At 34.3% G+C, this 16552-nt stretch overlaps 2 protein-coding genes and 1 long non-coding RNA gene across 7 annotated transcripts; 1 reads left to right on the top strand and 2 right to left on the bottom strand.

The window, feature by feature from the left end:
* The first annotated feature begins 1349 nt into the window (after positions 1-1349).
* On the top strand, positions 1350-5935 carry LOC145070912 (uncharacterized). Of its 2 annotated transcripts, XM_079017864.1 has the most exons (5): positions 1350-1401; positions 1544-1707; positions 1842-1926; positions 5461-5537; positions 5645-5935. In XM_079017864.1, the coding sequence occupies exons 1-4, from the start codon at positions 1355-1357 to the stop codon at positions 5501-5503; spliced, it is 339 nt and encodes a 112-aa protein (XP_078873990.1). In that variant the 5' UTR covers positions 1350-1354; the 3' UTR covers positions 5504-5537; positions 5645-5935. The 2 variants fall into 2 exon arrangements, with proteins under 2 accessions (XP_078873990.1, XP_078873991.1); XM_079017865.1 differs by lacking the exons at positions 5461-5537; positions 5645-5935 and adding an exon at positions 2007-2394.
* Positions 2586-6541, bottom strand: LOC145070913 (uncharacterized). Of its 3 annotated transcripts, XR_013690141.1 has the most exons (4): positions 6138-6530; positions 5942-6020; positions 3348-3417; positions 2586-2775 (listed from the first exon to the last, which is right to left on the bottom strand). It is a non-coding gene; the product is annotated as an uncharacterized LOC145070913 (long non-coding RNA). The 3 variants fall into 3 exon arrangements; XR_013690142.1 differs by lacking the exon at positions 3348-3417 and having other exon boundaries at positions 6138-6528; XR_013690143.1 differs by lacking the exons at positions 3348-3417; positions 5942-6020 and having other exon boundaries at positions 6216-6541.
* Positions 6542-8522: 1981 nt separating this feature from the next.
* LOC145065425 (3-ketoacyl-CoA synthase 2-like) lies at positions 8523-10249 on the bottom strand. 2 transcript variants are annotated; one of them, XM_079012414.1, is made up of 2 exons: positions 10159-10240; positions 8523-9910 (listed from the first exon to the last, which is right to left on the bottom strand). In XM_079012414.1, the coding sequence occupies exons 1-2, from the start codon at positions 10196-10198 to the stop codon at positions 8643-8645; spliced, it is 1308 nt and encodes a 435-aa protein (XP_078868540.1). In that variant the 5' UTR covers positions 10199-10240; the 3' UTR covers positions 8523-8642. The 2 variants fall into 2 exon arrangements, with proteins under 2 accessions (XP_078868540.1, XP_078868539.1); XM_079012413.1 differs by having other exon boundaries at positions 8523-10249.
* Between the last annotated feature and the right edge of the window lie 6303 nt (positions 10250-16552).

Genomic DNA, 16552 nt, shown 5'->3' with positions numbered 1-16552 from the left:
GGGTGGGTTGCGCGGGTGGTGCCTGACATGGGCTTCTTTGAGATTTTGGGCCTCCAAAGCATATCCCACTAGCCCAGATCGAATCCAATCACCTCCTAGCCCATTTTCTTCAAGTTTTTCTTCATTTTAAGCCCAATTTGACCTCTCCACATCCTCCAAAGCTCGTGCACTCTCCCGATTAAAAATCTACGTATGCCCGCATCTTGCAAATTTAAAGTTTATTTCTCTCCAAACCTTCAAATACCCATCAAGCTCGCTCCATGCACCATCTCCACAATCACCAAGCCTAACATCCTTTTTGCCTATCAAATCTCATCGCTTCCCATACTCCCGAACACTCCCGCTCCGCTAGACCCGAAAACCTGCAATTATGCTCACAAGATTCGAAAGTACCCGAAATAGTCATAAAATAACAAAATGGAAAATATGCATGGAAATTATCTAAATTATGAATGAAATATGCTAAAATAAACTATAAAAAGAAGTAAACAAAACTAACTATCACTGTCTGTTATCATTTCCAGCTTTAGTAGTATTTGGATTTACATGTGAACAAAGTCTCTTTGATTTCCTATTTTTAGGACACATAGTAATGTTATTGCTACATCTAGAGACAAACTCTTACAGGCAACAACAACAAAAAAGATTGGTATGTGTTTGTTGTTCTACAAAAGGCTTTAGTTTCTTTATTAACTATAATTTTTGAATTGAGATTCACTGTAAGTAAAGTTGGAGAAGTTATTGGTAAAACTAGTTTGCTACTAACATCTACAAACGATCTGCAATGAAGGTGTAATATATTAAATGCATCGGGGTTTTCTTCTCCATGTCTAATTTTTATAAGATTTTGAAAGTAATTTTGATGCACACCAACTGCTCGATAAAATGCTTAAACCAAATCTTATTTCTTCTTTTTTATTTGCAAACTCCATAAAATTTTCCAGGGTTGTTGTTTTGATGCTCCATATCTTTCAACAAGTAATCAATTTCATCATCAATATATTTGACCTGTTTTATATCTATTGTGGTAGGTTGACATTTGTTCTATTAGTTCACATATAAAAATTATTTAGGAGAAATGATTAAATATTTGTTTTTGGCATATTTTATAGGTGGTTGAATCAAAATTACTAAAATTTGTCGAAACCATCATTGGTCCACAAAGGATGATAAAGATGATTGTTGTTGGAGAGGTACTTATTTTTTGTTTTTTATAGGGAATTAGTAATTTAATAATTTAAAATTATTTTTTGTTAATGATGAATTAGTTTTTTGGTGTCAATTTTAATAATGTTCTCAAATTACTTTATTTTATTTATTAATTATTTCTTCTTGGCATATTTTACAGGTGGTTATGCTCTTATCTTGGTTGCATTTTCCATTTCTATTGTGTTTCATGAGGTGTATATTTTGTTAACCTTTTTATTGATGTACATTTTGTTAACCAATTTACTTAGTTTCATTTTAGAAGAACCCATTTAGTAAAATTTGCCATGGAGGTTGTTGTTGATGTTTGTTTTATTTTTCCATTTAATCTTCGTAGAGATGTTCACTTTGGTGTTAAGTCAGTTTCTTCTTCGATTCCATTTGCTGTGCCATTTCCCGGTGGTTATGAAGAACTTCTTGATGAGGTTGGAATGTTGGATTTCAACAACATTGTTTGTTCTTTTTACATACATTCGTCGGTACAAATTGTTTTGCACTCAGGTATGACTGAACCTTATTTGGGGTTTGATCTTAAAGGCTTGATTGTTCTTTACTGTGCTAATTGCTATTTTTTTTGTTTAGGCTGTCATTTTGAAAAAAAATGTTAACACTTTTTTTTGTGTTTTGTTTTGTAGCTTATATGTGGAGGATTGTCTGGATCTACTGCTTCTTTATTTACAACCCTTTTTTGATGTGGCGAAGAAAACATCTCACACACAGGTTTGTTTATGTAAACTATTTGTTTGTGATTTCAGTTGTTTGAATTATTTTAAAAAACGATGCATTTTCTTATGATGCAGCTTTTGACACTCTTAAAGAGATAACCCAAGATGAAAGACTATAGAGTCCATATAAGTAATAATGATAAAATAAATTTTACTTTTTTTCTTTCTTTCTGAAAATAATGGAAAGGAATCAGGGGCTTAACTCCAAGAATGGCCATGTACATGAGTTAGAGAGCACTATAGCATTCAACTTTCATTTTAATTATCTGTAACATATACATTTTATATGCCGGTAACAAATTTTTGACAATTTAGGTTCACGTCTATATATAGTTCAAAGAATTACAGTCCTTACTTTTTGCACTATTCTATTTCGAAGAAATCTGTATCAGTAAGGAGTAGAAATTTGTATATATGTAAAAAACCAATAAAAAAAGTTATCCGTGGTTCATCACGGGCTACCTTCCGGCCCCCGCAACGTGGGGGATCTTTTGTAGTTATTATTATTATTATTATTAATCTAAAAAAATATATAAAAAAACATTAACTAATAATACAATCCCAAAGCAAACATTTAACATTTAAAGAACACTAAAAATAAAAAAATATATTATAAAACCCAAAACCAAACATTAACATTACAATACCAAAAACTATCAAATCATCCAAAAACATAGATATCAATGTTTATCAAATCGTCCAAAAACATCAAATATTAAAATTTACCATAGCATCCAAAAAGATCATATTTTCCTAATGTATTTTGTGATGTTTGGCTTCCATTTTTTGCAACTTTAGCCTCTATTTACCCACACATCTCTTCTCGTATATATTCATACACAGTCTGCAGTTAAAACATGGATATAAGATGTTATAATCTGGTATTTAGGTAAGTACAATATCAGAGTAAGAAATTTTTATAAAGTATAGTGTTATGATAGGAAAATTTACAACATTGTAGATTTTGTAAGTACAATGTCATAATAGGAAAATTTTATAAAATACGATGTTATGATAGGATACTATAATGGAAAAAATTAAATGAACCTATTGGGATGTTATTGTACTAGTTATTCCTTTCAAAAAGCTTATTGGATCAGACACAGATGCAAATCATAATATTCTTCCTTTCTTGAAAAGCAATGTACTTTTTAGACTATATATATATATATATATATATATATATATATATATATATATATATATATAAGAATAACATTATGGGATGACACCCACATTAGAGTATTATACTTTCAAATATAAGATATTGTACCTTCTATTAAATTAAAGAATGAATGTATTTTCTGACATATATTAGCAGTGGTTCACATAAAAAAATAGAAAGATGAATGAATATAAAAATTAAACTAGGACATTGAAGTATCCAAAACTTTTTGACTCTATAATTGGAAATACCTTAACTTTAAGTGCCTTTAGCTTAATGTACTCTTGAGTATACTTTTTATTGTGCAACCTTGCATAAAGTCTGATGCAAAAAAAATCATATATATATATATATATATATATATATATATATATATATATATATATATATATATATATTGAGAATTATATTTTCATGGTTCAAACACAGGTCTGATGTAGAAGATGAAAACTCAGGAAAATAAAGATAAACATGTTGCAGAAAGAAGAAAACAGAGGCTTGAGAATTACTTCTCTATCAAACTCTGGCTAAAGTAGGACCTAAAAGATCCTTATCAATGAACCAAGAAATATGTTAAATTAAATATGAACTACCACAAACATAATTTAAGGCATATAAAACATAAAAACAAACGTTATGTTATAATGAAAAACTCTGTAAACATTAAAAATAGCACTTCCAAAACTAACTATCATAATCAAAATATGCCAACAACCTCCTAAGACAAGAAAATGCCTGAAAAATAAACTCCATATCTTCCAAAAACTATTTAGAGGAAAGGGAATGATTTATCTACCAACATGGTTGGAATAAAAACCATAGTTTAGGACATAAAGTTGTTTTGTTTTTCCTATTACATGGAACATATCTTCTTCTACATAAACATACAGAGTGAACTAGCTGAAGTTGATGAAAGACTAGCTCATAAAAGATTTGTTAGATAAATTGCAGATATATTTGGCTCAATAACATAGAAAATGTTATAAATATAATTTTCTCTAAGCTAATCAACTCAATGGTGAAGGCTTAGATGGCTTGGCATGTATTAGAAAGTGCAGTCATGATAATCTCAACGACACCCAAACCATGTGTATTATGTGCTTATTTTAGTTTCAAGTTGGAAGATATGGTAATCCATTCTTAATCAACTCATTAGACACTTAGTTTATCATCTAGTGACATGACATTATGTGATTATCATATACTTAAAGAAAACATGGTAAGATGAGTTTTCCATAGTCATTTCCATTTTCCAATGATGAGGGTATTTACGTCTTTTTGACAATCTTGTAGGATGTTACTGTTTTTTGGAATCAACAACCATTAGCTGCAGGGGACTATGCATCGAGTACAGTTATTCCAGCATTCAAAGTTATGATTGACTTAGGAACACATGTTTTTGAGTGGAATAATACTTTTTTTTCAGAAGAAGCTTTTGTGTTTCCAGGATGATGATATAACTTAGCAACCTAAATTTGGTTTAAAATTGGTAAACCTCAAAAGAATAAAATCTTTAACTCCATTCCAACGAATAATAATGGAATCCATAAACAATTTACCATCTATGCACTTTGATATTTTTTTATATATATTGTGTATATAAGGAAGGAAACGTTAGCCAACACAATAGCTACTTTAGACCCTGGACTAGAAAGCCTGAAATTGAGAACCACAAATTAAAATTACCATCTTACTCCTCTAACCATAGGCCAAAATAAAAATGTTATACCCCATGTACCCCATGAAAATCACAAACATTACCTTTTTGACAACTTTCAAAGTTCAATTTTACCGATTTACCTACACATTGGTCAAGTTTTGTTTATGATGAAGGTATTTACATCATTTTGCAATTTTCATGGGACATAGAAAAATGTGTTCAAAACCTTCATGCCCTACACTTTCAAATCCAAGGAATCATTTTTTGGTCAACTAAAACAAGTTATTTTGAATCATTATGAAGTTTAACGTAGAAAACTACCTTTACAATTAAAAACCACACCTAATAATCATTAGATTGATCGATAATCAATTTTTAATCATACTTTGAATGTCAAGTTGGTATCCCAAACACTCTACTAAAAATGGGATAAAAATTAGACAAAACGAAAAAGTAAACAAAATATCTTTGAGATTATCTTCCAAGTTGGACAACCTTAATAACATAGTATTGTCAAAATATGGTTGGAATATTAAATGCCCCTTCCTAAGTCTCAGTCTCAGGAGATACTTCCACATGGTAATAAACGATATTATAACAAATCCTGTTATGCCTTTTATTGAATAAATTATGTAGGTTTTTCTACAGTTACAAAGTATAGTTGACAAATTAGATTATTAAGCATGTATTTGGTTGTGATGCAGGACCTCTGGTTACAAATGGTGCAAGTTTGGTTCCTCTTGTTAGCATAGACGTTTGGGAGCATGAATACTATTTATAGGTATGTGTATCTTAGGTTTTGAATAATACTATTTACATGTATGTTTCACTTAAATGATCAATTGATCATATAGTTAAATGTTTTAATGTATTAATTACATGATGCAGATACCTTGTGAAGAAGTACACATAGATGTTGTCAAAGAGATAATTAGCAATCGATGTCATACCTAGGGTACCAAAGTAAGGAAAGAACTCTAGTTTTTAGAATTTAACTTGTTGATAAAGAAGAATGCCTTTCATATGGCTATGATTCAAGGTGATTCGTACAAGAAATGCTTAGATTTGAGATGGATGATGATTGAAAAAGAAAAGAAGGGGGAAATTATACTTAAAGAATATTTTGTGCATCTGAACTAAACGTAACTAATATATAACTAGATCAAAGAAAATCAAGAGATTTACTTGAATCGGAAAGTTAACGAAGACTAATTTCAGATTTTCTTGATTTTATGGTCGGTGTGGCGGTTACCGGAATCGGAATCTGCAATGGTGAGTGGTGTCGTCATTTGTTTGAACGGAGAGGATGAAATTAGGTTAACAGATAGGATGAAACTTACTCCAGGGTGATAAAGCAAATTTGGGAGGGAAGGAAACTTACACCAATTTTGTGAAACTTGAATCAAGTTGCACCAATTTCAACCAGATATCATCGATAGAAAAAACAAAACGCACGTACCAGAATATAGCTTCCATCGGCGTTCTCTCGCAAAAAGCGTTCCATGATGGCAAAAATCAACTATTTTTCTATCCATCGTTGAAGCCCTCACTAAACGCCTTCATCTTCAACGGATCAACGAGGAATGGGGGGTGCGTCGATAAACAATTGTGAGATCTGTAGATGATCCGTCGCTAAATCCTCGTTAATATTCTATATGTTGAATAAATAAAATAAGTGTCTAAAACATCTTAGATCCGTCGCAAAACCCTTGCTATAAGCCTAAAATTTGCTAGAGAATTTATCCGTAGCTAAATCCGTCAATAAAACTCAAGTTTCTTGTAGTGTTATAAACCCCTTGTGATTGGTTAAGTTTAATTATTGGGTTATTGTCATAAAAACACACGAAAGTTTCACATTTAGTTTTAAATGACCATTTAACTTTTTTTAGACCTGTTAGACCACTAAACTCAAATTTTACCTGTCTAAAATACCAGTTTGCTCTAAATTACTAGGTTTCCCCATTACATTGTTATGTATACATTGACTTTTGATAGTCAAAGGTTTCCATGGACCACTCAAAGATATCTACAAAATGTTCAAATCATTGGTCGAGCTTTACAATGAAACCAAAGTTGATTTGAAGAGAAGTCGTCCACTGGACATGTCATCTAAAAACTCAAGCAACTTCGATGGTTTTTCTGAACCACCTTCCACCATTACGTATCCTCATCACAAATTATATCGTTGGTTATCAAAGATTCCAGTTTTCGATTATTTTGGAAACAAATGATATGAAACTTCAACATTAGATTCAGACGATTCCCTTTTTTATAGCTAATCCGCTATTTCTTTTTCGATTTTGAATTTGGATTTGGATTTCTATTATTAACTTCCAACCTCAAATTGCCACCATAAGTCGATGAACAATGTTGGTATATGTGTTTGTACTCAATACCCACAAAAATCATATAAAGCAAACACTAGCACACATATCCAACAATCCAAAGCCTCAAAGGCCTCTTCGAATTCTCCTTTCGACTCATAATCACTACATAAATCAAAATATCAATAAATACAAGGTTCCAAATTAGGTCTTAGATCAAAATCGGGTGTGAGTAAGCCTAATCAGTCTCTCGATCATCGATTTTCTCAGTCGTTGAATCCGTCATACGCATAAATAGAGTGCATTTGATGAATTAGCGGTTACAAAAGATGCTGTCGGGAGTTGGGGTAAGCAACGTGTCAAATCGATGGTGGTTTTCTTATCCTTGCAGGAAGATCATGAAGATTAAGATGACATCTTCCACATAGGCCTTTTTACCTTCAATTGGCATATCAACTTCTATTTACCGGATAACCGCTTCAATTTCTGCAAAATGACTTTATTGACATACAATTGTATACTTCAATAGCTTAAAAGACACAAAATATTTCACGGCCCATTTAATACCAAACCAAAAAGTTAATAAGGCTTCCATGACAATAACCCTTAATTATTTGCTAGACTTTTCATTTTTATTTCATCTCTTCAAGAAAAACATTGAAATATGGATATTTAACGAATCAAGTAATGAAAATCATTTTTATTAGGGTGAGCAAAAACCTTACCGCAACTAAAATTAATCGCAAAACCGCATGAACCGCAACCGCAATAAAAACCGATGGTGAGATTTTCTGTTTTTCAAAAACCGCAAATTGGCGGTGCGGTGCGGTTATTAGTTTTCAAAAACCGCAAAAGAAACCGCACCGCACCACATATATTATATATAATTTTTATTGTTATTTATTAATATATTAAATATTAAAAATAAGACAAGTTTCATGGATGAAAGAAGGATAAAATTTTAGAAGACAAAAGTGTTGGTTTTTTTGTATGTTTAACTTTGAAAAATGGTGAAATTTGAAAATTTTAAGATATTTATTTTTATTACTAGTGATTTAAAGTTTTTAAGATATTAGTTGTTTGTAATTTAAGTTAATTGTTTTATACCTTATGATTTTTTATTATTGCAAGTAATATGTTTAAACTCTTAAAACTGTTTGAACTCTAAAGTGTGGTTAAAAACCACACAAAATAACCATACCAAATTCATGTAGTTAATAATCAAAACACACAAAAACAAAACCGCACCGTAAAAATAACCGTCTCACCGCACCGCAAAAATAACCGCACCAAGCGGTTTTGAAAATAAATTAACCGCATTTGCGGTTAGTGGTGAGGTTTTGGCCAATAACCGTACCAAACCGCACCGTGTTCAATCCTAATTTTGATGGTAAATCCTAGCACCAAGGTAAAACAAAGAGTGAAAAGTTAATATTCACGGTATATAAATTAAGGAAATGATTTCCATTACAAACAAAGGATTTATTATTGCAATGTAAGATTGTATGTGTAAATTGTAATACAGAAGTATTCGACTGCTTAAAAATAAAATGGGAGATTAATTAATTATTCTTGGTAGGTTCAAAAAACACCGGCATTGGTTCACATTCGTCCAAAGTCACTGGGAACCCAGCAATCTCGTGCGTCCATGGATTCTTGTCATCATAATCAACCGTCTTCATTGCACGCCAAATCACACTACTGCACTTGAAACCCGACCCGAATGCCATCTGCCAGACCCGGTCACCTTTTTTGACCCGACCCTGTGCCTCAACGTACGCCAGCTCATACCATATCGAGCTGCTGGAGGTGTTTCCGTACCTGTACAGTGTCATTCTCGAAGCTTCCATGACGGCGTCGGAAAACCGTAGGGTCTTCTGCAGTTCATCGAGCACCGGCTTTCCGCCGACGTGAGGGAGGAAGTGATTGACGGCCTTGCCGTAGTTAGGTACGTAAGACTTGATTTTGTATCCCGGAAGGAGGTTTCTGGCGATGTAGTTTACTACGTAGAGGAGTTTCTCAGTTTTCGGAAGGATTAAGTAACCTAAAGCGGTTAGGTTTGCTTCGATGGTGACAATAGCGGCAGTTAGAAGGTCTTTATTGATAGTGACGCCGACTGTCCCGGCGGTGTCTTCTTCCTGAAATATGCAGTTATAGGAGCGATCTGATCTTGATGTGTTGTTGTGTACGGTGTGAAAAAGGCGGTATTTGGAATTACGGTGGTCGGAGGAGCGGTTGGAGAGGAGTATGGCGGCGGCGCCTATACGAAACAGGCAGTTGATGATGAGCTTGGAAAGATCTTCTCCGATGTAGCAGTTTTCGGTAATTGTCTCCGTACTCACTATCAAAGCGTAGGTGTTTTTGTGCACCTGTAGGAGCTGTTTAGCAAGTCCTGTTGCTAGAAGTCCTGCGCTGCATCCCATGCCAACAAGATTGTAGCTCACGACATTCTCTGGAAGCTTATACTGATTAACTATTATGCTAGAAAGAGATGGCATTGTGTTATAGATACAACAATTCACAATTAGGATCCCAATATCATCACTTCTTACGCCTGTTTTAGCCAGAAGCATATCTATGGATCCAAAAATGGCCATCTCAGCTTCCCTTCTCGAATCTTTCATGGATGGGGTATACTGTTGTGATTCTTCGAAAAAGATCTCTGCCAAATAAGTGGAGTCACCAAGCCCAGATCTTTCCAGAGTTTTTCTCATGAAATCCAGTGTCCCTTCTGAGAAATATCCGGCGTCTGTTGCTCTTTTCATAACCATCTCTTTACTGCACTTCTGAGAATTTGGAGGCTTGTAACATGCGAAATCTATTAAGAAAACTTTGCACGAAGGTTTTTTCGTCATGAAAAAATATAACAGAAGAAGACTCATGATTAGTAGGGCTAAGAACATAATTTCTTTCAAGATGAGGTTGATGATGAACATGATGCTGGTATGAAATCTCTTCAAGCTACCAAATCTTGTTCGTGAATGTGATTTTTTTTAATGGAGGGTATTCTAATTAGAGTTCTACTAGAATCCTAGAATTAGCAGTGAGTTTTCATGGATATAAACTTATACAACTTACATTGGTCCTGGAAGTTATGCAAGATACGTGGACTTCGCATACTTGACAATAAGGGAAGAGGGTTGTGTCTCTAGGCTTACGATTTCTAACAGAAAGCCTATATATATACATACATATACCGTTTTCCTGAACAATCTAAAGGAAATCAAGTATTTTTCACACGGCATAGTACTTTAATTATACGGACCAAGATAAGTAATTATTTATTGTGTACGATATTCTAACCTGTGGTTTCATACAGCTAATTTGTTTTTGGTTGTGGCATGGCTTCATGTGTAATATTAATTCCTAAGTTACTGCTAAATAATACTGCCATGCATGATGCTACTTTAGAGATACATATGCATTTGCATGGACAAATAAGTATCCAGAATGGACCAATTCAATGTGCTCCATGTGTATGTATGTATCCAGAATTGATGTGTATCAGATTTGAAGTTAATATATAATACTAAAGAATACTGTAATTTACTTACATTACGAGTTCATACAGATATGCATGGTTCCTCCCTTGACTAAATAGGGCTTTCTATGTATATTAGTTCTTAAATATTAAAGTGGTTGTTACATTGTGGATTTAAAAATATATGCTTTACGTTAGTTAGTTGTAGTTCTATTGTAAATGCTTCTAAGTTGATCTTGAAAGTGGAACTTAAAAACCCCAAGACGGCCCTACTTCTAAGTTGATCTTGAAAGTGGAACTTATGATCTTCATCTTCAAATTTAAACTCTAACAACTTCTTATCTTTAGAGTCTTCAGATTAACTAATACTAACTTAGTTAGACGTTGTTGATCTTCTTTCAGTAGATTAGAAGGCAGGGTTCAGCAATTCAAGATGTCTAGATCAGCCCACACACAATGTTCTTAACAGATTTAGTTGGTCTACACTCAAGATGTCTATATCTTTCAAAAGAAATTATGCAAATCAAAAGCCTTCTTAAGTCTACTCCTTTCCATTGCAACATTTTCATATATTTTATATGATTGAGAAAATAATGTAATTATGAGCGCCTCATGATTTACTTGTTAGGATAATTGATGGATTTACATGGTGAAAACATATTGACAGCGAGAGACATGATTTAGAGTTTTTGACCAAAATATCATAGTTAAAATGTAGTTTGTATGAATCGAGTATAAGAATGAAATCAGAGTATGAAATGATTTAAGAACTCAAAATGTAAATATAATCTGATTGGCTCTTTTATTGCTTCTAAGAGAATATACAGTATGAAAGAGTAAAGTGTTCTTCTAGTTCACAAAAGTAACTCTAATACGTATACTTACCCCTATTTATAGGAGTCAATAGAAGCACAAAAAATACACAAGGGCTAAGACAGTGAAGCTTTGAATCTAAACTGCCCTTATGAAATACATATAGAGAATACATCAAAAACAGACTTCGACACTAGATATGACAAGAGACACTTCGACATCTCACAATATATTTCGAACGCAACATTCTCCCCCTTTGTGAGAAATGTCGAATCCTAAGTCAATAGCATTTTCGCTGCTTGATGAAGTACTCTTCGAATCTCTGTGTACCATATGATTGTCCTTCGAATCTCAACTTTATCACCAACTGTATTCCTTTTGCAGTTATTAAGACGAACTAGTAGACTCATGTATTGTGTGTTCGTATATCTCCCAACATCTTCTACCTTGAACAAGAACTTTGTAATCTTCTGATTCTTATTCTTCCCAACAAACACAACTCCTAGTGGCTTGACATAGATTTCACCATCTTCAAAATCCTTCAAGCTTCCTTGACCTTTCAACAATGATTGTGGCACAGTCACTTGTCTTCTTATTGCTAAAGCAAGCTTCACATCAGTCAAGGCTAGACAATCGTAGTAATTGTGTATGAATAGTTTGATATGTTCGAAACCAATCAAGAAGTCTTCTTTGCTATTCACTTGAAGCTTCAAAACGTCAACACCACTTAAGATTTTTGCGACAAAGATGAGATCATTGAGATTAATCCAAGTAAAATCAGCCACCAAGAAATCACAAGTTACACTGTTAGCATGAACCATGTGATAACGAAAGTTCTGCAACATCCCTTTGAAAAGCTTATCCTTGGAGACACTTAGAACTTTCAAAATTTTCACCAAGGACCAGACTTGTTCCTCCTTTCCAAGGACAACATGAAATCTTAACTTCAGCTTCTTGTATTCCTATTTGTCATCAAATTTGTCCACCAACTGGTACTGAGCTGAGATAAACATCATATGATTGATGGGAGAATCCAACTGATACTGTATTCTCTATCTCATAGCTCTTCTTCGGTATTTTCTCAAAATCATACATCTCACTAGATGAAACAATTTGTTCAATTATCTCATAGCAGTATTGTAAGGTTGAATCTCCTTTTTCAAGAGCGGGAGGATCACATTGCCTTTGCCTCAGGATGCTGTTAATTTGTCTTTGTTTTTCAATCTTTTTCTTAATATTTCTCTTTTTATCTTCTTCTAAAAAATCCTTCGTAATACCTTTTCCTTTATCACCTTTAGCAAGATTTGAGAATGGTGGCTGAGAACTCGAAACCCAACAGTTAAACCAATGACTATGCCTTGGGTCAATGGCTTCGAAGTCATTGTGGCTAAAGTTGTTGACATAGACTTAGGAAAAGGAGTTGAAATTTGTGTGATTATCATCTTCCCAACCACCTTTCCTTGATCAGGATCTTTTGACAAACCAACCCCCTTTTCTCCCCCCTTGCACCCCTGTATGAACAGGTGGGGGCATCTGTTGGAATCAAGTTCACAAGCTTGAGAAGAGGAGCAAGTTCTGCTTTCAGATTAGACTCCAAAGAGAAAAACATCGAAGATAAAGACTCCTAAGAAACATAAGACTTTGAAGAAGAGTCAAGCTTCGAAATAGACTCCTTCAAGCTTGCCAAAAAGTCTTCCATCTTGGTGAGCATTTGTGAATCCTTTGTCAAGAAGGCAATAAAATTCTCCACAAGTTTTCGAATTGCTTCAGAAACAACATCCAACTTTGTATGAAGAGACAGATAACTTTGTTCAACTTCAGTCACCTCCTTCAACAGTTCTGACTTGAGAGACTCCACCTTTAAATTCACAAATTCTTGCACCTTCTTGACTTCTTCGACAAATAGAATATGTCGTTCTTTGGCTACGTCACGAAACTTTTTAACTTTACTTTGAAAATTGTCAGCATGATGCTTCAAACACTCTTCATGTTTGGATTTGATATTTTCCATAACAGTCTTCAACCTATGCTCTTGAGATTTCAAAAGCGCATTAACCTCAATTCCAGATATTGTATTTCGACTACCTGTGTCAGCCTGAATCTGTAACAAAGAATTCAACTTGTGGTTCAAGATTTTGAGCTGCTTCCTGACATCAGCATTTGATCACAAATGTTCTCCTCCTTATGGTCCAATTGAATGTCAGCAAACGAAACCATGACATCATCTTCATCTTGATCAACCTCAGGAATTGATTTTTCACCCTTGGTTGATTGAGAAGGGAAAAGTGAAGTAATATATTTATTTAAGATATTGTTGTAGGTGGGTGAAATAGTAGAAGCAAGTAACAAAGTGGGAGTGGGTGTATGAAAGGGTGGTAAGGAAGTAGAAGTTTCAATAAGAGTGGTTCCGATGGTAGATGAAAGAACAATTGAAATGGGAAGATAAGATGTTCCACAGGAGGGTTACCTTGAGCTTCGAATGTCGACACCCAATCACCCTTGTTGATATTTGTCTCCATATTAGATATTTTCATAGGGATGATTGAAGTTCGAACCTCCTTCTAAATGAATTTAACCATCGAAACTTCGGGTGGTATGACTCTAGTCTGCTCAGGGATGGAAATGGTTGAATGATGACCGGAACTTCCAGTCACTTATAAAGTCGACTTGACTGGAGAATCTCTTTGTGGTAATGCGAAGCCAATGTCTTCATTTCGAAGAGGAGATTGAGTAGCATTATCTTCGAAGTCAGTCTCTTGGACAACCTCATCTAGAGGATCTTCCAATAGCTTCTTCTTCTTCTTCTTCTTGATTTTCTTAACCATGGGATGTGCTCTTCATTTCTTTGAAGCAGGAGAAACAGGAGCATGAATTTCTTTGATGATAACACCCATTCGATTGAGTTGGGGTTTGCGAATCTTCCTGGTCTTCGACAAAGAATCTGCCTTTAATGAAGAAAGAGACTTCTTAGGAACTTCTTCGACAATAGGCCTCCTTTCTGGTGAATAACGAGGTCTGTGTGTTGGCTTCTTCCCTCTTTTAAAAACACCTATTTTTGAAGATACTACTTCCTTATGAATTTCTTGAAGAACAGGGTCTTGAACAAGCTTCGTAACCTTTGTGGATTTCTTGGAGATCTTACCACGTTTCGAAGTACCTTCAATTCCTTTGGGCAATAAAATCCCTATTTGCTCAGCAGGATTGATCTAAGAAAGATAAGAAACAAGAACAAGGTGACCCAGATCCACTTTTCGAAGCTTGGCATTTGGAATTCTTGCAAAAGAAGGAAAAACCTCCAGATCATCTTCAACAGTCTTCGGATGTTGATAGATAGTAAACTCTGCTTTTGGAACATCTGCTGGAACAAGAATGCCTTCCTTTTCAAACACGTCTTGAAGAATTAAACTCCAGTATCGAGCACACGAAGCACCATTTGGAACATTGGTGTAAGAGATACCAGTTCCGAACTCCTACCATAACTGTGAAACATAGTCCACATTCAAGTCATAATATAACCCAACAATCAGGGCATGAATCTCCAACTTGGCTTTGTCAAGACCAACACTTCGACCTATAAGGCATCAAAGAAAAATTCCATAGAAAAAAATTCCAGATACAAGGCAAAGAGGACTTCTTGAACTAACTAATTCCAGTAAGGAGAGGCTGATGACCAATCTCGTTGAACATATGGATCACCTGGTCATTGGTCACTTCATAAAACGGACTAGTGTTGGGAAGTTTCATGATCTGGGCAAATTGTTTCTTTGTGAGCTTGTTCTTTTTCTCATTTGTAAGTTGGAATGTGACAACTTTGGAGGTTTTATTGAACACAACAGTGGAACCGGCCAAAGATAACCAGGTCATTAGTACTAAAAAAGAAGAAGTCATTACCGTTGAAAGCACAGAGTGATTAAGAGCAATAATGAGCATCTGTAACTCTTCTGGGCACTTTGAACCATCTGGTTGAACTCGATAATTGGAACACTGGATCTTTAAAAAGGGTTGAGATGTGGCTTCATCAGTGGTTTGGGATGGATCAACATGAACAGTTGTTGTCACCATTGTTAGGGTTTTGGAGATTTGTGTGAAGCGATAAGTATATGGAAAGAAGATTTTGGGGAAAATACTCAACCAAGATGCGTAAAGTTTTGATTGGATACCCCCAAATCCCTTTATACTTAGTACACAATTTGAATTTGAAGCGGTTATCAATGAAATCTTGCCACGTGTATCCTAGGAAAGTGGACCAGTTGCCATAAATTTTGCAACATCTGAAAAGTAATGAGCACTTTTTCCTTGAAAATTGTGAAGCAACCAAACCGTCACATCAATCAATCGTTTCGTTTGACCCAGGAGGATTAGAACCGTCACTGATCATAGCCAGACTTTTGAAATCTACGCTTGATTTGGTAGTACCCAAGACCTCAAGGATTTCTTGTGCAAATGTGTGCCAAAGAAATATTAGGAAACAAGATAAAACAAATGTGTGAATAGTGACATCAAATAAACATTCGATGTAAAAGCATATGGATCCCAGGAAAAGATCACTTCATTCAATATCAAGAGAGATATCGAACTCTTTGTGTGGTATCCCATGAAATACAATCGAATATTCATAAAGGAATATCGAAGGGCTTCTTTTAGATAGGCTTCGAAGGTAGGCTCAATTTTTTTCATGATTACAAATTAACATAAGTGTTAATTCAATGATCAAAATTACCTGTATGACTGGTGTAGTCAGTGACAAACAAAGGTGAGATAAAATTGTATAGTAATAAGAATTCAAACTGATATTGAAACGGATACCAGATTCCAAAAAAATAAGAACTGGATCCTGTTGGGCAAAAATGTCTTGGTTAAAGAACATCTTATCAAGATCACGCAAAATGAAAGGAATATGATTTTGAATATCGAAGAAAGGCACTAAAACAAATGTTTTGTGAAAATCTTGAACGTAAAGTTCACCATCAATTACTTTATAAGTTGGGAATATTGGGTTTCACTATCATCTCGAACTCATGAATCAAGATCATTAACACAGACTTGTGCAATATCTACATTCTGATTGGTTTATACCAGAGATGTCGAGGACATGCAACTGAAGTGTGTGAATCGTGAAGATTTAAGTTGATGAAAAAGGTTGGCTACGAAACATAGTGTACCTCTGCAAATAATAAG

This window comes from Lactuca serriola, chromosome 8, assembly GCF_051521515.1.
Source record: "Lactuca serriola cultivar US96UC23 chromosome 8, Lser_US96UC23_V15, whole genome shotgun sequence".
Lineage (NCBI taxonomy): Eukaryota > Viridiplantae > Streptophyta > Magnoliopsida > Asterales > Asteraceae > Lactuca > Lactuca serriola.
This window is presented reverse-complemented; position numbering and strand designations above follow the sequence as displayed.

Excerpts from the sequence above, each read along its gene's own strand:
- LOC145070912 (XM_079017864.1), top strand. The coding sequence starts at position 1,355 with ATGCTCTTATCTTGGTTGCATTTTCCATTTCTATTGTGTTTCATGAG. Across the intron at positions 1,402-1,543 it reads TTTCTATTGTGTTTCATGAG|AGATGTTCACTTTGGTGTTA; the intron begins GTGTATATTTTG and ends TAATCTTCGTAG. Across the intron at positions 1,708-1,841 it reads ACAAATTGTTTTGCACTCAG|CTTATATGTGGAGGATTGTC; the intron begins GTATGACTGAAC and ends TTTGTTTTGTAG.
- LOC145065425 (XM_079012413.1), bottom strand. The coding sequence starts at position 10,016 with ATGTTCATCATCAACCTCATCTTGAAAGAAATTATGTTCTTAGCCCTA.